The sequence below is a fragment of the Vulpes vulpes genome, chromosome 9 (assembly GCF_048418805.1).
Source record: "Vulpes vulpes isolate BD-2025 chromosome 9, VulVul3, whole genome shotgun sequence".
Taxonomy (NCBI): domain Eukaryota; kingdom Metazoa; phylum Chordata; class Mammalia; order Carnivora; family Canidae; genus Vulpes; species Vulpes vulpes.
The window spans coordinates 104,412,605-104,437,272 of NC_132788.1; the positions used below are offsets into that span (position 1 = coordinate 104,412,605).

The 24,668-nt window shown below is 42.0% G+C and overlaps 1 protein-coding gene across 26 annotated transcripts in view; it reads left to right on the forward strand.

Annotated features, from left to right (window-relative positions):
• Positions 1-912: 912 nt before the first annotated feature.
• HNRNPM (heterogeneous nuclear ribonucleoprotein M) overlaps positions 913-24,668 on the forward strand; it is a 41,264-nt gene continuing 17,508 nt past the window's right edge. For 5 of the 26 annotated variants that reach the window (XM_072721589.1, XM_072721593.1, XM_072721608.1 and 2 more), the window contains exons 1-7: positions 18,404-19,379; positions 19,465-19,558; positions 20,673-20,711; positions 20,829-20,864; positions 22,102-22,255; positions 23,059-23,108; positions 23,962-24,022. In XM_072721589.1, the coding sequence (XP_072577690.1) occupies positions 19,481-19,558; positions 20,673-20,711; positions 20,829-20,864; positions 22,102-22,255; positions 23,059-23,108; positions 23,962-24,022 (418 nt within the window). In that variant the 5' untranslated portion in view covers positions 18,404-19,379; positions 19,465-19,480. Of the gene's footprint in view, positions 1,135-10,924; positions 11,095-18,403; positions 19,380-19,464; positions 19,559-20,672; positions 20,865-22,101; positions 22,256-23,058; positions 23,109-23,961; positions 24,023-24,668 lie in introns of those variants that run through there. The other 21 variants (XM_072721585.1, XM_072721587.1, XM_072721598.1 and 18 more) reach the window with 13 other exon arrangements.

The window sequence follows — 24,668 nt, forward strand, 5'->3', positions numbered from 1 at the left end:
TGAGCTATTACCCCCAGAACTTGATATATAGCCATTCCGTGAGAGGGGGGTAAAGAAAACTTCCCCTTTATAAGCATAGAGTTCGATGTTTGGGTGGGAACTTCTGCAAGATCTAGTGAAGCATTTCAAAGTTTGGGAGATATTGAAGTGGGGGTGGTGGTGGTGCTGTGGGGAAAGGGAGCTTGAAGCCTCTAAACACTTTCCTCAGCTTTGGCTCCTTCCAGGCCAACGTGGTTGCCCCAAGACACAAACTATAACAGCCCTTGAAAACCTGTTTTTGGACAGGGCCAAGTCTTCAGGACAAAGGGATCCAGGGGCAGGCAGCAGGGGACCCCAGGTAAGGTTAATGGGCTCTCCTGGCCTTGTGACTCATTTCTTCTATCATGTTGGAATTCTTGCTTGTTCATTCACTCAAGAAACATCCGTGAGTCCCTAGCTACATGTTTCAGCTGTTGGTTAGCAGGTTCAGTGGGAGGGACTTAGGCTGTGAGCTCTGCACCCAGGAGCTCCCAACCCGTGGGGAGACAGGCCAGAGCCCAGGTGTCCTTGGTGCATGATGATACTCGCTCAGGGAGAGAGCATTTTGCACAGCAGTCCTGCCTGGCCCGGCCTGAGTCCTACCCTCCTCCTTTATATTCTAGTAAACAAAACTTCTGCTGCCTGTCTGCCAGCTCTGACTACAGGAAGCTGGGAGTGAGCAGCTCCGCGTCGGGAGGTGGGGAGGTGCCTCCCTTCTCCGACTTAGAGAGCGGGGGCGGGGGGGGGGCAGTATCCAGTCGGTGCCTAACGCAAATCCGATGCGGTAATGAATGAATAACAGCTGCCGGTGTGCGCATGCGCGCATGCGCGCGGCGGGGGCGTGCCCCGGAGCAGGGGCGTGGCCCCGTGGCGGGAGGGGGACGAGGCGGGAGCGGGCGGCGGCGCGCGCAGGCGTTACTGGTCGCGCCGAGTCACGTGAGCGCGCAGGCGCAGCGCCTCGCATCCCGCTCCCTCACACAAAGCCCAGACGCGGAGAAAATGGCGGCAGGGGTCGAAGCGGCGGCCGAGGTGGCGACGACGGAGACCAAAATGGAGGAGGAGAGCGGCGCGCCCGGCGTGCCAAGCGGCAACGGGGCTCCGGGCCCGAAGGGGTGAGTACTCCAAGGCTCCCCGTCCCGGGCCGGGCACCTTCGCGGCGGCCGGCGGCGGCTCCGTTAGTTCTGTTGGCGGCCTCCCACCGGCGCGGCCGAGGCCCGGGCCTTCCCCGCCGGGCCTGCCGCGGGTGCGGGCGGCCGAGGCCGCGAGGAGTGAAGCCGGGCGGCCTCGTGAGCGCCCCCAGGATCGCCGCCTCCTTCCAGGCCGCGGACCTCCCCCGCCGGCCCCGCAGGCCGAGCCCGACGCCGAGGCCTGAGGCCGGGTCCCTGCGCACGGGGATGGTGGCGCGGGCCCGGGAGCCGGGGAGTCGCCGAGTCGGCGGCCCGCTGGCCGGTCGGGTGACCTTGGGTTGAGTGGTTTCACAAGCGTCCCCCCGCCCCCACCGCCTAGGGTCTCAGTTTCCCGATCCGTAGAGTGGGGGGAGGGGAGGGAGTGCGCGCGCAGGACTTGGCGCGCGGGGAGCCCCGGTAAACGGCAGCAGCCGCGGCGGGTAGGTTTCGGCAGCGATCGCGAGGCCGGTTCGGGGCGCCTCCTCTTCCTTCTCCCCCTTCCCCCGCCCTGCGGGGAAGCCTCGGTCGGAACCGCCGCCAGCCCTGCGCTCTGGGCCCCGCTCGAGTCCCTCGCGGCGTCCCTCGCGGCGTCCCTCGCTCCTCCCAGGTGCGCAGTAGGTAATTGTAGAGAGTTCGGATCTGCGGCTCCGTGTTCACCCTTAGAAGCGAGCAAACAAAGGCCGGCGGGGGGTGGGGTGGGGTGGGGTGGAGAGAAACCTCCTCTTCCTTGTTCCCGAGGAAGGTTTCCTTCCCCTCATTAGGCGGGCTCACCGACTTGCGAACTTCGTCACCTTTTCTAGTCCAGCTTGGGGCTCTGTCGGGCTCCTTGGATTCTCAAGTTCAATTAAAGCCTTAAAGCGTCATCTCGTGTCCCCGGGAAACCCACCCTTTCGGATGGCAGCACCTGAAAGACGCGGAGAGACGTTGTGGCTGCGACCAGCGCTGTTGGGGAGGAGAGGGGAATTCTGGGCACACATTGGGCTTCCTACAGATTTTTTTTATATGTTAATGGTAACATACATTAGATTCACAGTTTTAACCGTTTTTTTTGAGTGCGATTCAATGACATTAAGCGCATTCACAGTATTGTGCAGCTGTCCTCCCTTGTCCACGTCGAGAACTTTTATCATCTTACAAACTGGAACCCGTACACAGGAACTTCCTATTCTCTCCCTTTCCCCGCTTCTGGTTACCTCTGTTATAGGGTCTCTGTCTCTTAGTTTGAGTTTGACCTCCCACAGATTTTTAATATGCATAATTAGAGTTTGTGGACATGGAAAGTGAATGCAGTTAAATTGGCTTTATGTGAAAGAGCATTCACTAAACACTAGCTTTGTGAAACTTTCTCTCCTTAGGTGAGGAGGAGCAAAATACCATGGTTACTGGTCCTGGGAAATCAACAGGAAGGCATCCTGGAAGTATATTCCCAACACTTTACTGTTGAACACTGGAAAGAGATGCGCTCATTTGGACTTTTTTTCATCATCTTTTAGGGAGCCTAGTAGGATTTCTGGGGGCCATATTTGGGGGCCTTTTAAGATTTATTTCCGGTGTTTTTGTTTTTGTTTTTTCTTTCAAACCATTTGTCACAGGATGAAGTGCTGCTAGAACCTTACCTTGTTAGGTGAGGTTTGATTAATGGCTTAGTTATAGATTATAGCAGCTGGGGTACATTTTTCAGATTTCCTATTTCCCACTGTTCATTTTCAAGTAGTCGATTTAACATGTGGACTATTAGGAAGAACCTGAAGACTTTAGAGATAAAATAACCCTTGTTGGAAAGAACCCAGAGTCTATAACTGCTTAATAGTGGATATTTTGGGGAGGTAGTAACATTTAGATCTATTTTGTAGGGCCTGTGGAAAACTTTTTTTTGTTTTTTCCTTTCTTTTTAAATTTTTCTTCCCTTGTTTTGGTATGAGGAAGCTCTAGAAACCGAGCTCCTTAGAATAAAGCTCTTGCCCAGAGGAGGAAGCAATTTATGTTTCAGTAGTAGGGTAATTACACTGTGATTGAAGTAAAAGGAGTTACCTGGCAGGGCCACTCTCCCTCCAACCTAACTTGCTAGGGGCAGGGAGTTGTATCTTTGGTTGGGGAAGGATGAAAGAGGTTAAATGGGGGAGGGACGGAGGGGAGTGTCCAAAGACTAGGGATTTGGGTATATGCTTTGCATATTTGTAAAAAACTGATGCTGCTATAGCATTTAATGCTAAAACACTGGGTGCCATCTGGTGGGCAGTGAATTCCAGGCGAAGGAGTATTGATTTTTACCTTGAAAGCCTTTGAGGGATAGGATTTGAGGGTAAAATTTAGTTCTTCTGACCTCTCTGTACCAGGAGTGGAGTGTATTGTAAACCAAAAAGGCAATGAGCAAACTTGATTGAGGACCCCAGATAGGAAAGCTTATTTTTCAGTTCCCTTTCTGGGTGTGGGAGGAGGATTTGTTTTATTTTGATGAGAAATTTTCCATCAAGATTGATTTGATTCAGAATTAAGCATATTTAGTAAGGGAGAAAAGGCATTCATTTTAGAGGACTATAATAGGTTTAGGTATGTGTTCATCTCCCCCACCCGCTTTTTTTTTTTTTTTAAGATTTTATTTATTCATGAGAGACACACAGAGAGAGAGAGATAGAGGCAGAGACACAGGCAGAGGGAGAAGCAGGCTCCATGCAGGGAGCCCGACACCGGACTCGATCCCAGGACTCCAGGATCACGCCCTGGGCCAAAGGCAGGTGCTAAACCACTGAGCCACCCAGGGATTCCCCACCCCCCACCCGCTTTTTAAGTAAAGATTGCACCATATATTTAAAATCAGTGACTTAGCCTTTTCTAGATTAATCTTGTGGCTGAATCAGAAAATTGGGAGATGGAGGTTATTTAAAAATTAAGAAAATATATTTAGTATAGATTCCCAGGTAGGTAACATTGTGTTAACTCTGTTTTAGATCTGAGAAAAAAATTTTTTTTAAACAATTGAGAAACCTCGGGTTAAGGAAATTGACCCAGAGTCTAGGGGTGGCCATCTAGACTCCCAAGGCTGTACTTGGTTCCACAGTACTACCTGTCTAAACACAGTCATTGGAAATGTATGTATGTAAGATTTTATTTATTCATGAGAGATGCAGAGACAGAGGCAGAGACATGTGTAGAGTGAGAAGCAGGCTCCACGCAGGGAGCCCGACGTGGGACTGGATCCGGGGTCTCCAGAATCAGGCCCTGGGCTGAAGGCGGCACTAAACCGCTGAGCCACCCGGGCTGCCCGGAAATGTTTTATTTAAACCATGTTTTACACTTTGCAATGATTTGAGTGTTTGCTGTACTTTAAAAACTGTATACTTGAAAAAAGGATATTTGAGGCACATTAGACTGAGTTCAACTTTAGAGGGGCTTCTGGATTATTTGAATGCATGCTGCCACCTCGGCTCTTCACTTTAACTTTGCTCTTTGATTTTATTCTTAGCTAGCAAAGAGAAACTAGTCTGCAAAGATTAGGTTCTTTCTTTCTTTTTGGGGTTCTCAGGTGGATCCTCCTGTGACCGTGTTTTACAGTCATAGAATTGAAAGCTGAATTGCTTGTTAGATACTCTGTAATGAGTACAGTGCCTGAGTATCCTCAGCCACCACTCTGGTGGGCTTGTTAAGAATCACTGTGTGTAACAGTGAAAGGCTAGGTAGGAGTGAATTAGTCCCCCTTAAAATTATTGGTACAAAAAAGAAAAATGTTGTTGGCAGAAATAAATCAGTGCCACAGTTACTGTCTGGGTGCCAGATCTCCTTTGAACCTGTAAAGTGTGGACAGTAATGTCCTTTTTACAGAGAAAGAAGCTGAGGCCTAACAAAGAGGTTGGGGTTCAGACCTAGATGTGCTTAGCCACCTGTAGTGCTGCCCCTTTGGTATTGTGCTGGATGTTTACCAAGCTGCTTTTTGTTAGGTTGTTTGTTGATTCTCACAGCATCTCTGTGGGCTACCCTGGATACAGGTTATGCTGGTTTTGCTGGTAAAGAACCAGAGAGGTGGAGAGCTTGAGTTGCAGGGATAGTTGAGTGGTGGACCTGGAGCTCGAATAAGGCTGAGTCGTTGCTCTGTGCACTAAATACATTAGAGGCACTCAGGACCTATCATAAGGGATGATTCTCAAGGGGCTTGGGGGTGTGGGGGAAGAGTCTCTCTCAGGAGATGTGATCACAATTTCAGTGTGTTGGGGTTGCCATTTCAGACTACACCTTTCATTGAAAAACTGAAAGTAATGAGAGTGTTGAGTGCTATGGAAGCGTAAGAGAGGGTAGGGATTCAGCAAATGGAGCAATTTTTTTTTTTTTTGTGGAGCAGGCACTGTTTTTTTAGTTGTGTTTAAGTACAGTGTAATTCTAATATTCTGGAGCAGCGTTATCAGTGAAACAGCTCCCAAGTCATAGTAAACCTACTTCGTCTTCATGATTTGGAAGGTACTTATATCTTGGGGTGGCTTTTTGATGTATCGTGAGATATGTTGATAGAATGTTAGAAAACTTTTTTTTTTAAGAATGTGTCTATTTAGAACTTAAGGTGGATGATTGGGTGCCAAAATGGGTAGTGTTCATTGGCGGTTGGGAATTGAGAGCTAGTTAGCAAGGAGAATATTGGTAAAACATTTAGCTGGCCTAGTTAGATCTTATTGTGGTTTCTGTTTCTTTGAAAGATACTACATTTGATACATAAAGTATCAAATATGTTCTGCATATTCAACTCCTGTTGGAGTTACAAGTCAAGTTATTGGAGTTAGATTTGAAATTTAACAGACATAAGTAGAAACTTAAACATCTAAAGCTGCGCATATTGGAAATGTGCAGCATGATAATATGCAGCATAAGTGTATTATTAAACCTAGCTGAGTCAAGGTAATAAATACATCCGTACCCCTAGCAGTTATTTCTCACCTCTAATCTTCTGAGTCCTTCTTTCCCCACCTCCAGGCAACCTTCTTTCCCCACCTCCAGGCAACCTTCTTTCCCCACCTCCAGGCAACCCTAGATCAGCTTTCCATCAATCAGTATGCATCAGTGGTTCTCAAGGGGGTTGATTTTCCTTTTTCCTTTTTTTCCTTTTTCCTTTTTCCTTTTTCCTTTCCTTTCCTTTCCTTTCCTTCTCTTCTTCTCTTCTCTTCCCTCTTTTCTTCCCTCTTCTTTCCTCCCTGGACAGGGGGACACTTGAAAGTGTCTTGGAGTCGTTTTTGGTTTTCATCTGCAAGACTGAGGGATGGGGTTACTACTGCTATCTCTTTGGGAGAAGTCAGAGATGCCCATGGCAGCCCCACATAGCAGAGCTTCTGGCCCAGTATGTCAATAATGCTGAGGTTGAGAAACCATGCTACGAATTAGTTTGCCAGATTAGATTTTATCAAATATAAAATTTTATATGATGGAATCATACTGTATTGTAACCCTTTTGTTGCCTGGTTTCTTCAAGTATGATTGTGTTGAGATGCATTCTTGTTGTATATAGTTTATTACTTTTAGTTGCTCAGTAGTATTTCAATTTGTGGATCTACAATTTGGTTTTTCATTTACCTGTTTAGTAGATAGATTCCCAGTTTTGGGACATTACAAATAATATTGCTGTGAACATTTCGGTACAAGTTTTTGTATGGATATATGCTTTGTTTTCTCTTGGATAAGTATCTAGGTGCAGATGATTGGGTCATATGGTAGGTGTGTGTTTAATATTTTTAATGTCTATACTCTGAATTTGGAAATAAGCAATTTTGTCAATGTAAAAATATAATCCACTTATAAAAACGTGATTCTAATATAATCCACTTATAAAAACGTGATTCTAAAAAGTTTTTAGAGTTAAGTGTTATAGATATCTTAGGGCTAGAGAAGAATATTCCCCTAATTTTATCCCGAAGATAAGTGAGAAAATGGGATTGGACATTTTAAAAAATGAGCTTTTCAGGATACCACTCTTGAAACTCTCATATTAGCTATACTTGAATACATGTCTTGAGTGAGAATTCTTTGACGGTGGTCTACAGTTTTGTCAAGAAGGGTTGATAGTGTGGAGATTATTTAAAAAAATTTTTTTAGAAGGGGGTGCTTGATTGGCTCAGTTTGGAGAGCATGCGATTCTTGATTTCAGGGTTTTGAGTTTGAGCCCCATGTTGAGCGTAAAGATTACTTAAAAAAAGGGTTGCTAGTGGTGATTGGGTTTACAAAAAGGTAAATTTTCTAAGAAGCTGGAAGTGACGAGATAGTTCTAACCTCATTTACTTAGGATAAAACTTTTCAGAGACTGGAAATGATTAGCCAGAGAAGGATTTGGGTAGAGTGCTGTGCTCACACCTTGGACATAATCCATTTGAGCTGCTTTCTTGATGGTGAGCCATGTGATGTGGATTAACCCCAAACCAAATACCTAGCTTCTGTGGTTAGATTGGGTAGCTAGCCTATTCTTAGCCATATCATCTGCAGAATATGGACGGACACTTTGTTACCTGCTTTGTCTGTGATTAGTTATGCGTTTTGTAACCAATAGGTGAGCTGAGCAGGTCTGAAAAACACAGACCAGAGTAGAGCTACTACTGTGCCTTGCCTTTTTTTTTTTAAAATAAGACCTTTTTTTAAAAAAATACTTAGGGCAGCCCCGGTGGCGCAGTGATTTAGCGCCGCCTGCAGCCCGGGGTGTGATCCTGGAGACCCGGGATCGAGTGCCGAGTCAGGCTCCCTGCATGGAGCCTGCTTCTCCCTCTGCCCGTGTCTCTGCCTCTCTCTCTGTCTCTCATGAATAAATAAATAAAATATTTTTTTTAGTATTTTTTAAAATATTTTGTTTGTTTGTTTATTTATTTATAGAGACCCAGAGAGAGAGAGAGAGAGAGAGAGGCAGAGACAGGGGCAGAGGGAGAAGCAGGCTCCATGCAGGGAGCCTGACTCGGTCGGCACTCGATCCCGGGTCTCCAGGATCACTCCTGGGTTGAAGGCGACATTAAACCGCTGAGCCACCGGGGCTGCCCTGAGACCTTGTTGTTTAAGTTATAGAGTGTATGGATATCAAAAGAAATCAGTTATATTAACGTTTCTATCCACAGACCCTCTCTAGAGGTGCGTGGATGGAGATTGATTTACATTTGAGGAATTTTTACTAGCACTTCTTTTTTTAAAATTTATTTTATTTAATTTATTTTTTTACTAGCAGTTCTTAACTGCTAAGAGTAAGAGACACATAGGCAAATACACTCTGGCAGACTTTGGTGTGGGACTTTCTTTTTTTTTTTTTTTAATTTTTATTTATTTATGATAGTCACAGAGAGAGAGAGAGGCAGAGACATAGGCAGAGGGAGAGAAGCAGGCTCCATGCGCCGGGAGCCCGACGTGGGATTCGATCCCGGGTCTCCAGGATCGCACCCTGGGCCAAAGGCAGGCGCCAAACCGCTGCGCCACCCAGGGATCCCGGTGTGGGATTTTCATATGAAGTAGACGGTTCAACTCTGTGATGGTTGAGGGTTTCCTTTGAGATCTGTTTGTGGTGTGCAGCCAGCCTGAGGAGGACCTGTTGTTAACTTGGGGGTAGACAGAGTAGAATTCTAGGTATTTGGGGATTCGAGTAGCCATACCCCTCCATGTCTGCCAGCCTCAGTGAAGGAGGTCTATTTATTGCAAGTTGGTATATTTAAAATCATGGAGGAAACGTCTTTCCTTACTTTTACGTAGGAGGATACCTTCATTGGGTTAGCACTTGGCACTCTTGTGTTTGGATCTGAGAGACCAGAAAAAAACAGTAACTTTGGGGCTACAAAAAGTTGCTAACTTAAAATTTTCCTTTTTTTTTTATTTTTATTTTTTTAACTTAAAATTTTCCAAGTGGAATGGCTGGCTGGCTCAATTGGTAGAGCATGTGACTCTTGATCTCAGGGTCGTTGAAGTCAGTAAAGCTCCACGTTGGGTGTATAGTGTACTTAAAATTATTTTTTAATTCTAATATATTAAAAAAAGAAAAGCCCTCTGTCATGTGTTTTTTTTTTTTGTCATGTGGTATTTGAACACTACTTCTCCCACACAAGGAAGGTATATCCTAGAATAAATAGCAGCCTTTTAAATAAATAAAGGTAGGTTTATAAATCATTAATGCCATAATTTTGGCTTTTTGTTTTTTTCCACTTTTGTCATGCATGGATCACAAAGTCTGCTAGACTCTGTGGTTTGGGAGTTGCTGGATTTTCACTGGTGAAAAGCATGGGGCTTGGTAAGCAGAAAGTACAGGACATAGTGTGGGAAGTGAGAGGAACTTCCTGTGTCTGCTGGATTCCCTTGTTCCTAGTCACCTTTCACAGGTGTCTGCCTGTGGTCACAGAGGGCTGAACATGAGTGGGTGGCTCATGGAAGAGGGTCACTTGGCCAGTGCATGGTGCCCTGGCTGTACACTGGTCTGTTTCTCTGTGCTATGGCCTAGACCCCCAGCCTGATGTCTGGTTCTGTGCTTTTGAAGTTTGCTTTTCTTGTGAAACTTCTGTCATGTCCTAATCTGTCCTAATCTAAATGCCGAATTTGTATCTGTAGAGCTTAGATATGAAGTGTTACAGTGTGAAGATTCCTGACCCACAAAGGTAAAAGAGTATTATAGGAAAAGCCATGCCAAAAAAAGAATTCATCCACTCTTTGCTGAAGGTGGAATCTTTTCCTGTGTGTTGTCTTTTACCTACCTGGGTTGCTCAGACTTCTGGTTTTCTTAGGGCAGTATAGGGAATGGCTTCTTTCCCTTAAAAGGATCCTTTTTTTGGTGGATATATATATATAATATATAATTTGCCATTTTAGCCATTTTAAGTGTATAGTGGCATTGAGTTCTATCTTCTATATTATACCACTGTCCATTTTCAGAACTTTATTCCAAACAGAAACTCTCATCTATTGAACTGTAACTACCTGTTCCCACCTCTCTCCAGCTTCTGGAAACCTTTCTTCTGTTAGAGACAGTCTCTCTGCCTGGCTTATTTTGCTTAGCATAATGTTTTCAGACTTCGTCTGCGTTGCAGCATCTATCAGCATTTCATGCCTTTTACAGCCAGCTGAATAATATAATATTCTATTGTATGGCTATACCACATTTTGTTCATTCCATTCATCTGTTGGTGGACCCTTGGGTTGTTTCCACCTCTTGGCTCTTATGAATAATGCTATTTGGTGTACAAGTATCTGCTCCTTGTTTTCACATCTTTTGGATTTGTACCCAGGAGTGGAATTGTTGGGTCATATGGTAATTGTGTGTTTTAACTTTTTGAGTGATTGCTAAAGTTGTCCATAGTGGCTGCACCATTTTATATTCCTACTTAAAAAAAAAAATGTTTTTCCCCCACACCAAAAAGATCGTTTTGTGAAATTAAAGTTGATTGGGCCTATATGCACCAGCTCATTTCTGTTCTATGAAGTCTTGCAAATCTTCCCTTCTGTTCCGGTTTCTGGCATGAAATTAAAGCACCTTGCACAGGGAATTAGCCTCTTGCTCCCATCTCTGTTAAAGCCCCTAGGAATGTATGAAGGCTTAGCAGAACACAGTTTCTTGGGCTCCTTGATTGGTGGGTTTTAAGGAGTGCGCTACTGTACCTTTTTGTTCTATGAGTACTTAAGTTTGAATGTGTCAGACGAAAGTCAATATTAGTCTTGTGTTAGATGTAACTGCGTGGAATTGTAAACCTGGCAAATCAAATACTGTCTTTCATATTGTGCTAACATATGGACCCTTTTTTTCCCTTCGAATTCAGTGAAGGAGAGCGACCTACTCAGAATGAGAAGAGGAAGGAGAAAAACATAAAAAGAGGAGGCAATCGCTTTGAGCCATATGCCAATCCAACTAAAAGATACAGAGCCTTCATTACAAACATACCTTTTGATGTGAAATGGCAGTCACTTAAAGACCTGGTTAAAGAAAAAGGTAATGGTACTGGTGGTCGAGTAGGGTAAGAAGGTTGATGTGTCATCTTTTCTGTGGCTAATTCCTTGGTTATTTTTTTGTCAGTGGAAGTTGATCTGGGTAGAGCATGTGTTCTGTCCAGGCTTGAGAGTTAAGCCGCTTTACCCACCCTACTTTTTTTGTGTGGTCATGCACCTGTGTGTCAAACAGGGTGGTTTGTATGGTCCTTTGGCCTACAAATGAATTTACTGGCTTAATATGGTTAATAGGGCTTCGATTAAGCTTGAGGGGAGCCTCTTTGTGTTGAGGAAATTTTTTGATTTCTTCATAATAGGTGGGAGAGGTTTTTCCTTAAAAAAATTTTTAAGCTTTTTAATTCTGGAGGGAAGGTAGTTTGTTTAAATTCTTTGGATGTCTTCCTGGGATCAAAATTTGGTAGTTGGAACTTGTGCTGCTCAGATTCTAAATTCTAAAACATTAGCTTGTATTTAAACTGTTAGCCCCCCCCCCCCCCCAGGGGGGGGAGGATTCCCAGGTTAGATTGGCAATTGGAGAGTTCAAAATAAGGCATCTGTTACCTAACGCTGTGCTTTCAGGCGCACTTTAGTAGTGGCCCAGTGTCCAGATTCTGGCCCAAGGCAGGGGAAGCAACTGAAGCTCTGCTGCCACCAGGAGGTCCTAGGAGGCTGGTTGTCTCCATGGTCCTCTGCCTCACCCCCCGTGCACACCATATGTATCCTCTTTCTTTCCACATTCTTGATCTGCTACTTTTGTCTTCCTTTCTTTCCTGATTCTTGGCCCTGCTGGTGGCACTCAGGGCTTAAAGAGATTGCTCAGCCCTGGTTTAGACAAAACTATTGATAGAGACAATTTGTCTGATGCCTTGAGGTCTCCCCCAAGGGAAACCTAGAATCAAATTACCCTTAAATGGAGTCTTTTTGAAGGACTGAAAGGTATTGGTTTTCTGGAGCATTCATAATGAAAAGAGATTCAAGCTTGAATTGTCAAATGATTTAACATTTCAGTGGCAGAGATGCCACTTGGAATAGGCCATTTTGGTATTTGTACTGGTGCTCCCAGCATTGGGTTTTGAACTTATGACTGGCCCACTGCCATCATTGTCCCATCACTTAATTTGACCATGACATGCCAGAAGCACTAGGCACTGTGAACTTCTCTGTACATTCATGTAGGCTGCTCCCATGTAGTAGTTCTCCAGATAACATGGATGGAAAAACGTTTGGTGTGAGATTTGTTTTCCTGCCTTGATCAGCCAAATCATTCCTGCCAATGCTCCTAGGGCAAGAGTGAAGTTTCTTTTTGTCTGAAGGGCGTGTCATGTGGCATCCCAGATGCAGTGTTCTTGGTTTTTGGGACTGCTGCTTCAATACAAGTTTAGAATTTCTGTACAGTACAGTTGGGTCTCATTCGAATTTGTTTTTGGAATAACCCCCCAAAATTTGTGTTCTCGTGATTTGGTTGAACCGCTGAATTGATACTTCATTGATAATAAGGTATAGTAGTTCCAAGAACCAGGAATGTGGCTTTGAAAATGCAATTGTAGAATTTTGTAAGAGATTGCAGGCCAAATTATTTTTTTATTTTTAGGAGTGTGTGAACCAGTTTTGGGACATGATGGATAAAGTAGGTGACATTTTTACTGCTTTACCATTCAGTAATTCAGTTTTGGAAGCCTTAAGCTGGTAGCAGCAGCCATGACGTTTCTGGATGTAGAAGCAGTTCACCTCAATTTCCTATTGCACTGTATTAAGTGTGGGGCCAGCCTGGTGGTTTATTTGGATACTTCCAAACTGGTTCTCATATTCTCCTGGCATACTGCTACGAATGCCCTGGCTCAGCCCTTTCAGTGTACTTTTTTGGTGGTGTAATTTAGAATTACAGGTGTGCAGTAAATAAGTTATTATAAACAAATCTTAAAATGTTCTTGTTTAGAGCTCCCCTGTATAGGTTAAATAATTATTTTTGTTTAAATTACGTGTGTAGTATTGTATTGTGGGCGAAAGGGATTCATTAGAGAAAGGTAATTTCATGGTAATGCTTCTGTTCATCATGTGATTTCTGAAGAATTTTACTGTTCACATATATAGGTCTCCTTAAAAATGTTCATGTTTTTATTATGAGGTTTAAAATTGCAATTTTATTTTTGTGTTGGTATACTGATAATGTTTAGGTGGTTATTTGAAATTTGAAGTATTTACTTGAAACCTGTTGCAAGTAAGTTTTCATTTTTTGAAGACTTGTTATTGCAGTTAGGGGCACTTAACACCCTAAAAGCGTGGGTCTCAGAGTCATCTCCAGAGTGGGCCAGCAACGGAGACTTGGCTTATTACATACAACCCAACCACTCTTGATAGGTTTGCATTTTAAGAGTTCTGGTGTTTCAGGAAACCATCTGAATAAGTTAGTATTTGTTGTCTTCAACTTATAGGTCTGGAAAATGTCCTGTCCCTGCCATACTATCTAATTGCGGTCTCTCAGAAGTAAACTAGTAGCTTTGAAGGGGGCAAGACAGGAGCTTTTCTAAGGCTAATCATGCCTTGAGATTGCCTCCAGGACCCCTCCCTAATTCATCTTTCTGCCCTTCTTGGCCACCAAATGTATATTCTCCGTCTTAAATTTTAGCATTTAGTAGCATTCCAGGAGATCCTACTAAAGATACACGTATTATGTGGATCGGTCACTTTGCTTTTTCCCCTGGATGGGGTAATAAGGCTTGTTGGTGGCACCACTGTCATGAAATTAGCATTGCTAAATTTAAAGAGAAAATGTATTGAGAGCTTTGTCTCGTTCTGAGTCTGGCTGCCCTTTTTTTTTTTTTTTCTTTTTGCTACGGATCCTCCACCCCCAAGTTAGGGATGTGGATTAAACAGTTTTTGCAGCCTATAGAATAGAATGATGAACTTTCCCCTTCCTGCTCTAAGTGTCCTGATGGAACAAGGAAAGGATTCTGTTGTTCTTCCTTTTGATCATGCTGATTTTTTAACAGATAGTACATGGAACAAATGGCTGCTGTGAACACCAAAGAGTTGCTGAATTGGAAAAAAAAAAAAAAATGAGAGCCAGTGTAATAGATTAGAATTGGAGATTGTCACACCAGGTTTGCAGATGCTTTCAGTCTCACAGCCTGCCTTCTTTACATCATCCGCCAGATTGAGATCACATGAAAAGTGTTGGCCATAAGGACTGGGTGAAAAAGGTGACCTTGGGGATTTTAAACATAAATAGTGTTGTGCCACATTACTGTGAAGTCCTGTGTCGATGAAGAAAGCTCATTATTAGGCTGCTTGTTCTCCTGGCCTAACCAGGGAGTTGGCTCCATCGAGGTAGGGCATTTGTAAAGAGACAGGCCTGAGTTGGACCTGCAGTGAGTAAACATGGAGCACAGTTTGAGGAATAAAGGAAAGTCAGTAATGGAGTTTACTCTCTATAAATCCCAAGTTTACCAGCAGTCAGTTTAACTTGTGTAAGCAAAGATTTCTTTAAGCACTTAATCCTCTGTCTTCATTTAATGGATCACTTTTTTCCCCTTAAGATTTATTTATTTTGAGAGAGAGCAAGCAAGAGAGGGAGCATGTGTACTCGAGAGCACCCACAAGGGCAAAGGCAGAGGATCTCCAGCAGATTCCACATGCTGAGTGTGGAAGCCCTGTGTTTCCTGATTCCACGACCCTGAGATCATGACCTGAGCCAAACCTGCTGAACCACCCTGGCACCCCTGATGGATTGCTTTAAGTAAATTTCAAATTCCAGCTGACAGAAAACTGAGGCCCAGAGGGCAAGTGTAGTCCAAGTGTAGTTGGCTCTTGAAGACAACCTACATTGTGAGTTCTAGGGAGCCGAATTTTATTTTCAGTTGAAGTAAAAATCCACATCCAGTCTATTTGTTCCTTCATATTTTCCTTTTCTGGAAATTCAGTTGGCACTTTGTGAAGACCTGTTATGCTAACACATTTGTGTCTCTGGGCAACTTGGGTTGAACCCTGACCGTGTAGCCTGCCTTCACTTAGTAAGTACTAGTTTTTGGTTCACTTAGAGAAGTAGTGCTCTTCTCCTGTTGCTGTGGAAGTAGAAGCAAGAATGGGCTCAATAATTTTTCTAGCTCATCCATAAATCAAGTGGTCCTTCTGTAGTTATTTTGCCAGGTTTCAAGTTGTCTATATATTAAAGACACGAGCTTCCCAAATTAGAGTACGCATTGGTACTCTGTGCCCCTCTATCAGAGTGGCCACGTGAGGGATGAGTGTGTTCAATAACGTGCCCTGCTTTTTTTGAGCCTTTACTCTCTACCCTCGCCTTTAAATTATAGGCCTTTTCACATATGAATTCTCTTCAGTGAAGTTTTGGCCTCTGTACTCCCTCTATTTTTTTTTTTTTTTTTTTTTTACTCCCTCTATTTTTTGAGTCCATTTCAGACTAAATGAGAACACAAATTATAGGTACTGTTTGATTTAAAAAAATTTTATGCAGGTGTGTTAAATCTCAGCAGCTCCTTGTGACTGCCTGACTTGGGTTGCTTGTTCATGCTGATCCTTTTGATGTGTTTTATGCCTGAGGCAATGTTTTAAATTGTAAATGTTGGCTAAAGGTAATTTGTTGGAGCATTTTTTAAAAAAGGTAGGTGAAAACATATGGTATTAGATTTTTCAGTTTTAGTTTTTTCGTTTGGATGTTTTGATGTTTAAAGCTGCAGTAGAATTTACTAACAGCTCCTTTTGGATTCCATGGATCCTGTCCCTGTGCAGGAAGGGGGAGGAGCAACGGTGTTATCCATCAATGCCCGTGAGTTCCATCTGGGCGAGACTGTTGCTATGGCCAGTTTGTTACCTCTGTCTCTCAATAGTAAAGCATCTGCTCTGGTTGATTTGTTTTTTTAAACTTCATTTTTTTGGATGTGACCAGACTATGCATAGGTGGCAAATTTTATCTTCAATGTTTTGTTGCTAGTTGTACTGACCACACTAAACGGGTCTTTAATACTGTAGAACTAAAAGAGGGGTGGTGTTCATTAAAGTGTGTACTAGCACATCTTGCAGATCCTGTAACCCTAATTTGCTTACATCTCTGAATTGATGCGGTCTCTCAGGGTAGAAGTTGGGAATGTATGAGGGATCATGGTTATTATCGATGCTCCCTTGGGAACAACACTACTGATGCTGGAGCCACAATGACTGCCTAACCTGTGGCTAAACTGATAGGACGAGGGGTTTTTTAATGTAAATTTTTTTTGTTTTTACTAAACAACTATACCATTTGGGGAAAAACAAAAAGGGACATTTTCAGCAGTTTTGGTGCTAAGGATTGAAGTTGGATGTGTGCCATCACTAGAATGTTAAGTGGAAAAGTCCTAATTTCTAAACCTAGCTTTTTAGGAAAAAAATTTGGTTTGGACTTGGTTGGTTTCTAGATTGCAGTGACAGTTTTTTTGATAAAGTGTCTTTATGGACACAGACTAGAAACTTATATGCAACAGTATTTGATATTTGACAACATAGTTACAGTTGTCTTGAGTTAGATATTGTGATGATTTATTTTTAAGGTTACTAGATGGTAGTCACAGCTTGTAGAAAATAAATTTGAGGTCTCTTACTGTCTTGACACTATTTGGCATTTTTATTAAAGTGGAGATAAGGCTGTTGGTCCTCAAATGGCTGCTGCTGTTGAAATGAATGGCTTTTTAAAAACATGGCCTCAGGAATGGCCACCTTTTTTGGAATTGCTTTACTTTTGTCTGGGTAAAATAAGGATAATTTGCCTGACTGTCCCTTGGCTGTGATCATTTTCAGTTTGTCCCACTGGAGTATGTAACTCCAAAATTTATACCAGTCCCTATACTTTACTTCATTTCTTTGCACTGATTCTCCTGTTTTGTGCAAAGTGCTGGTTTGGTTCTGTAACATTCCATGAAAGGACGAGGGGAGGTGACTTTGAATACTTGGCCTTGTTGTCAACTCCCATTCAAATATGTTACTAATAGACATGCCCTTCAAATTGTTAATTTTATTTTGAAAGTAATTTTATCTTACGTTTAAATCTTTCCTTGCTATTATTAATTTAAAAATCCTCGTAATTTGAATATCCTTTAAGCAAAGGATTTAGAATAGGCAGGACTTGTTGAGGCCATTAGAGGTTTACTTTTGCCCTGGTACTGTTAAACCAAAGTTGAACACAGAATTGGAGAAGACTTTACTATCATAAAAATAATCCTTAAAAAAAAGAATATTCCTGAGGACAAAAGCACTTTCTTGACTTTGGAGAACCTGCTTAAGAGATTGTTTTCTCCAAGTTAACACTTTTAATTACTGTTCTCTTTGTGCCATCTTCAAGTTCAGCAGCCATTTTGGTGGTTGTCTTCTTGATGGGTTCTAAAATCTGGTCTTGGTGGTCATGAATTGGCAATCCAAACCTTGAGGAAAATCTGCTGAATCTTTTGAAATACTTTGTTTCCCCACCTCCCTTTGTGTAGTTGCGAATCTCAATCTGAATCTCAATCTTGTGAGTCTTCTTAACTTGTTTAGTTGCAAACTGAACTCTAAATTTGCATTTGTGTTTTTCAATGGGAAGGTTGAGAAAGCAGGAAAGATAAAGCCTGGCTTAATTCACTGAAGAGAATCCAGATGCTGCTCTGGTTTTATGATCGGATACTCAAATATCTTATTTTTGACAGTTCTGGAGCCTGATGCCATGTGCAAGACCAGCTACAGATTTTGTGGGGCCCCATGCAAAATGAAAATGCAAGGCCTCTTGTTAAAAATTTAAGGATTTCAAGATAACAGAGCATTAAACTAAGCACGTGGCTCTCCAGTGCATGGTTGCACCCATGTAGCCGGCCATACTGTGTTTGCCTTTGAGCGTATTATACTTGCACATTCTTATATTTAGCATTTGAAGCTCGGTTCGGTGACATTGCAGCTTGTGTGCTGTTTGCCTGCTTTCACCCATGAGATTATATTATGTAAAACTGTTTTCCTCCTTTCCCCAAAAGAGTGAATCATGCAGACTTCTTTCCGATAGATTTGGATTGCCTCTAGTCATGATTGAGTATTCGAGACAGGGAAATTGATATGGAAATCTGTGGAAATAGCTTGTTTGTGGTGGGAGGAAAATCAAGGACATAATTGTTAATGAGTCTCACCTACTTTTACTGCACACCTGTAATGCCTAGTTTGGTGGTTTAGAGAATATGGAGTGTTTCTGGGCTTTCTTATAAGGCAGAGGCTCCATACAAGGTTGCTGATGATTGTTCTAAATTCCCATTGTTTTCTTGGCTTTTCTCCCTTGGTTTATGTGTCGTCTGGAAACTGATTTGTAGTTGGTGAGGTAACATACGTGGAGCTCTTAATGGACGCTGAAGGAAAGTCAAGGGTAAGTGTCTGAGAGAATTTCTTCTGTGGATTTACTACTTGAAAAATGTAACTGTATGGTGGCGTGGAATCGAATGAAATCAGGAAGGCAGTGAGTGCTCATGTTATAGTAGCTATGTTTGATTTTTGCCAAACATTTGAGTGGGGTGGGAGGGGATTTGCAAACGGGAGTCCCGCTTTTCCAAATGGCTGGCCAAAGAGCTTTTTGGTATTCTGTTTGGATGCCCAATTTGGATAACTGGGGACCAATAGCAGCATTGTCTCTTTGTTAACAGAGGAATTGGCTGTGTGTGAATTATGCATGGAATTTTAGCGGTGGTATATTAATGTAAAACGTGTGTTCTTGTCTAGAAAATGTTATTCTTGGTCGTTTGCTGAATTTGAAAGTTGTGTGAACCAAAGATTTCCGAAAAGTCGCCTTTGTGCCAGTAAATTGTAAAACAAATTTTAAAACCTGAACGTTTAAAATTGGCCTAGTTTAAAGAGAAAATAAATTATTTTGTCGTGCAATAGAATGGCTTAGAATAATCAAAGGATGAGCTTTAATTTATGGAAGGGATGGATTTAGGAGGAGTATGATAAGGAATTGATTTGAGTACAGAGAGAAGCAGATCTAAAGTTTGTGTGATTTCTTGGAGAACCTGAATTTAGGTCTGCTTATAACCTCAGCAAGTATAGTGCAATGCTGGTAATGTGCAGGCAGAGGAGAGAATAAGGAGCCCAGCTTTTAATAAGGAAGGCTAGGCAAGACATTCCTGTGAGCTTCCCATTAGAAGGGTTTAATTTAAAAACTAACTTTGTTACATAAATCATACTTGTAATTTATATAATTGTCATTGATATTTACTATGCTTTTCTTTTCTTTTTTTCCCCCCCTTTCCTTGCTCTTCTGACTGGTCTGTGGCTTCCTCCAAAGGGATGTGCGTAAGTATTGTCTAGTTACTTATTGGCAATTGAGCCTTCTAAATTGCAGGACTGGTTTCACTCATCTCCTTTTGACTCTTCATAGCGTTGTTGAATTCAAGATGGAAGAAAGCATGAAAAAAGCTGCCGAAGTTCTAAACAAGCATAGTCTGAGTGGAAGACCACTGAAAGTCAAAGAAGTAAGCTCTTGAAACAATGTGGATACCATTTATAATTGTCGAGTTGTCCCTGTTTGGAATTAGGAAAAGACACACATAGTCCTTGACTACATTTTACGGAGCAGACCAACCTGTTTTTAATGAAGAGGGTCAGTCACAGGCTTCAGTAGTCACTCCTATAAGAACTTTGGAATAGTGGCCGAGCACATCCTGAGCAACTGCTGCCTTCCTAACATCTGTGATTTGGCTTAGAGCAGCCTGCCTTGTTTTATCAGGGGTACTCAGACCAAGCCCACATGGTGTGTGTGTGTGTGTGTGCGCACACGTACACCTTAAGGGAATCTTCGTCTACAGTTTTACCCAGCCTGAACCCTATTCTTACTTAGTCAACCTTTTTTTTCTTTTTTTTAAAGCAAATTTATCATTAATCTACTTTCGTATCTAATCCAAACCAGAGATCTTTTCTCTTTTGAGGGAGAGGGAAGTTTTTGTCAATTACACCTCTCCCTGACTTATTTTGAGTTTTTCTTAGAGGAAAATCAGTATATTCAGAACTCAGGAGAATGTGGTAGGGTTTAAGGTTTCTGTGTGTTGAAGAGACACCTGATGAAAGGGCAAAGAGTTCAAGACTAGTGTCAATGCCAGAGTTTCACAAACCTATGCAGACCTTACACGAGTCCAACGCCTGAATAACATGAAGGACTGGAGTACCTCGATGATCTAGAACTGCGTTTTCAAACTTTGGGAAAAAAAAAATCACTGATTGGATTATCAGAAATTACAAAGCCCCATTGAAAATTAGTGAGACTCAACTATACCAAGCCTGTGAAGATCTTATTTCCGTCTGGAAGTGTTCTATATTATATCAACTAATCATGTCATCCACCCTACCCCACCTCCCTTTCAGTTAAGTTGAGAGTTAAATTTTACACCGTTTCTTTCTTCCTCATTCCTTTGGCTGGAATTCTTCCTAGCCTGATGGTTGAGTTCATTTGAATTTCTTGTTATAGATCTCAAGAAATGCTTTTCAAACAACCTCTCAATCTCTGGAGTTTTGGGAATATCACTTTTTGTGAGATCATGATCTTAGTTATCACTGAGTCAGTTAAACCTAACACTTCTGTGCTTGTTTTAGGATCCTGATGGTGAACATGCCAGGAGAGCAATGCAAAAGGTGATGGCTACGACCGGTGGGATGGGTATGGGACCAGGTGGCCCAGGAATGATTAATATCCCACCCAGTATCCTAAATAATCCTAACATCCCAAATGAGATTATCCATGCATTACAGGCTGGAAGACTTGGAAGCACGGTATTTGTAGCAAATGTAAGTAAACAGAAACATTGTCTAAAGTAGAAAATCAAAACTTTATGAAATAATTTTGTTAATATGTTATAAAAGTAGTTCTGATGTTTGAGAAGAAAAAATTTAAAGAGGGTTATGCTTCTGTGCCTGGGTGGCTCAGTCAGTTAAGCATTTGCCTTCGTCTCTCAGGGTCCTGGGATGGAGCCCCGTGTCAGGCTCTCTGTTTGGCGGGAAGTCTACTTCTCCCTATCCTTCTGTGCTCTTCCTCTCTCTCTCAAATAAGTAAAATCTTTTTTAAAAAAGGGGGGGAGGGGATCCCTGGGTGGCGCAGCGGTTTGGCGCCTGCCTTTGGCCCAGGGCGAGATCCTGGAGATCCGGGATCGAATCCCACGTCGGGCTTCCGGTGCATGGAGCCTGCTTCTCCCTCTGCCTGTGTCTCTGCCTGTCTCTCTCTCTCTCTCTCTCTGTGACTATCATAAATAAATAAAAATTAAAAAAAAAAAGGGCGGGGGGAGGGTGTGCTCTCTTCTTGATCTGTGCTTTGAAGTTGGGTTTTCTCCCATAGTGATTATTGTAGTGATACGTCACAGGCCTGACAATGGTCTATTGGGACCATGTTTACTGACTTTTTCTGGTTACAGAAGTGGTAGTGGAGTCTGCATTTCCTGTGGGTTTATTTAGGTTCAGGTCGGAAAAGTATATCCACAGCGCTGATGTTTCCCTTCTTCTTGTGTCTGGGATGAAAGATGATGCTCTTGCCATTTGCAAAGGGAAATATTTTGAAAGGAAAGTGGGTTGGGGAGGATGATGGTGAACTTAAGCTGGGGAAGAAAAAAATTTTTTAAAAATATTCACAAAATAAGCATTAATTTGAAAGGTATGAGTTGACTTAACCTGTTCTTTCAGAGGAAAGAGACAGTGAATAGCAGTTAAGGCCAGGCTTCATAATCCTACTTGAAAAATTCCACTGCAGGTGATAAGTTTTTGTGACATTTAAAATTTTTATTTATTTATTTATGTTTATTAAAATCTTTTTTATTAAGTGCACTACACCCATTTGGGGCTTAATGCATGACTCCAAGATCAGGAGCCACATGCTCTACCGACTGAGCCTGCCAGGCACCCAGTATAATAAAAATAATGTCACGTTATTTTTAAATGTTTATTTCGATCCAAAGCATATTGCACTCATATAATGAAAATGGTTTTTCTAAAAGATGTCTGCATTGAGAATTTTTTTCTCCTTTGTCTTGGTTAGCTGGATTATAAAGTTGGCTGGAAGAAGCTGAAGGAAGTTTTTAGTATGGCTGGTGTGGTGGTCCGAGCAGACATTCTTGAGGATAAAGATGGGAAAAGTCGTGGAATAGGCACTGTTACTTTTGAACAGTCCATTGAAGCTGTGCAAGCCATATGTATCCTTTTATCAGAATTTAACTCTTGGTGAACAATTTGGCCTAAATGTTGTCTTTAATAATAGGGTTTTTTTTTTTTTTTGGAAGTGGTAACTTTGTATGTTAATATTTCCTGAGTGACTAGAGGGAATGCATTACTGTGGAATTTAAAAGTTCTCTCTGATCGAATGGATTTGGTACTGCGTAGGGAGAAAAAAGGCACATGCCCATGAGTGGTCTTTTCCATCGTTCTCTTTTTAGAGGAGTATGGTTTGAGGGGAGAAGTCTATAAAGAAGAGAAATTCTATATTGTTATTTCATATATAAGTTCTTGGCCCTATTTCTCTGCTGGATTGACTCATTCTAGAAGAAGCACTTGTCTCTGACCCTAGAGTTATCTCTTTGTAATCACAGTGGAAAATGCCATACATGGACCCAGTCACTAAACTCAGATTAAGTCTATTACTGTGTATCTTACCCAGAAAATATGGTACTTCAAAAAATGGTGGGGTACCCATTGGACACCTACAGAATACTCATGCCAGTACTTAAGAGGATGATCTGGTAAGAAGTGTAGGGTTATACAAATGAAACTCCACACCTAAGAAGTAAGCTGACATTTACTCCCCCTCCCACCCTTGAGTTTTATTTATTGTTGCTTTTATGCTTATTATAGAAACATTTTAAAAATAAAATGAAAAATCAGAATTGCTCATAAGTTCACTACTGAGAGGGACTGGTAGCAGTTGAAGTATTTTTCTCATGTATTTCTCTCCTGTGCATGTTTTTAGAATTGTAAGAAATAACCTTAATTGTAATATCAGCTATGTTTAATGGTCAACTGCTATTTGATAGACCAATGCACGTGAAAATGGTAAGTTAATAGGCTCTCTTTCTGCATAATACTTTCAAATAACTCCAGCAGAAACATGGGATTATTAAGAGTATGCATAGGGACTCTACAGATCCATTTATGGATCGGTCTATGTTAAAGTAGTCTGCAGTATGTTGAGAAAATTTATGACAGAAACAACTTTTTGCCTGCTCATGCAGCTCTTCAGGTATTTTTTCCTTTGCACAGTTGCTTGTTTTCAGCATGGGGGTCAGTTGAGTATCCTGCTTAAGAAAGTGATCAAAGAATGGTTATGTACATGGGTTTCTGCTTTTCATTGTATTGCATTAGAAAGTTTAGCCAGTATCATATCTGTTGTGAACATATTAAGTCTTTGGTTCATATAGCCTTTAAACTTCTGTTGAAGCACTTTAGCAGTATAAACCTTAGCCCTGCTCTGACTTTGCCACGGGTCATGAATTAATAACAAGCACGACTAGAATATGCTGGGGGCAATCTAGGTAGGGCTCAAATTCAGGAAGAATATAAAATGAATTGTAAGGGGTTTTGTAGTTATTTCAAACATTCAATTTGGTGTTTTGAGTAGATAATTGCTTTACGTGACTCAAAAGTCAAAAAGCCTGAAGATACAGTGTGAGAGTCTTGCCCAGGTCCCATTCATTCCCCATAGCAACATGGATGTATATTTTTATCCTTCCATCCTTTATACAAAAGGTATTTTTCCATATATTTTTTTAGACTTGTGTGTTATTCCATGGCATGGGTGGATTGTAATTTCCTATCCAGTCCTCTGTTGTTGGGAGTTGTTTCCATCTTTTGCTGTTTGGAAGCTGTGCTTCAAGAAATACTAAGATTTATTTACTTACTTTTTCAGGATGAAAGGGCCTTACCAAAAGGAGATTTTTTCCCTCCTGAGCGTCCACAGCAACTTCCCCGTAAGTAGTGTCAATATGGCTTAGATTTTGAATTTGGTTAAGGCTGACCAGAAAACTACCCTTGAGTTTGTGCCGTGCTGTTCTGCAGTTATCTTGATCGTTCTTGAAGGAAAGTTGCAAAAAGGTTTTTGTTTTTGTTTTTTTTTAATATCTATTTTTCAGGGTGAAAAATGAACAGAGGGGGATCCCTGGGTGGCTCAGCGGTTGAGCATCTGCCTTTGGCTCAGGGCATGATCCTGGAGTCCCACATTGGGCTCCCTGCATGGAGCCTGCTTCTCCCTCTGCCTGTGTCTTTGCCTCTCTCTCTCTCTCTCTCTCTCTCTCTCTCTCAATCTCTCTGTGTCTCTCATGAATAAATAAAATCTTAAGAAAAAAAATGAACAGAAATTCATAGCTTAGGAAAGGTTGTTAGGATTACTTTTGTGGTGAGGTAGACTACATCCTAGAGAATGTAATTGGGTGTTTTGAAAGTGTCTTGTGAGAGGAAGAACCAGAAACTGCACAGTGAATTAAAACCAAGTTGCGCTTGGGTTCAGAACAGATTGGCTAGTATTGTATGGCCCAACAATGCCACTCTTAGGTGTACTCCAAAGGACCAAAAACTATGTCCACAGAGAAATTTATATGTGGATGTTCCTAGCAACAT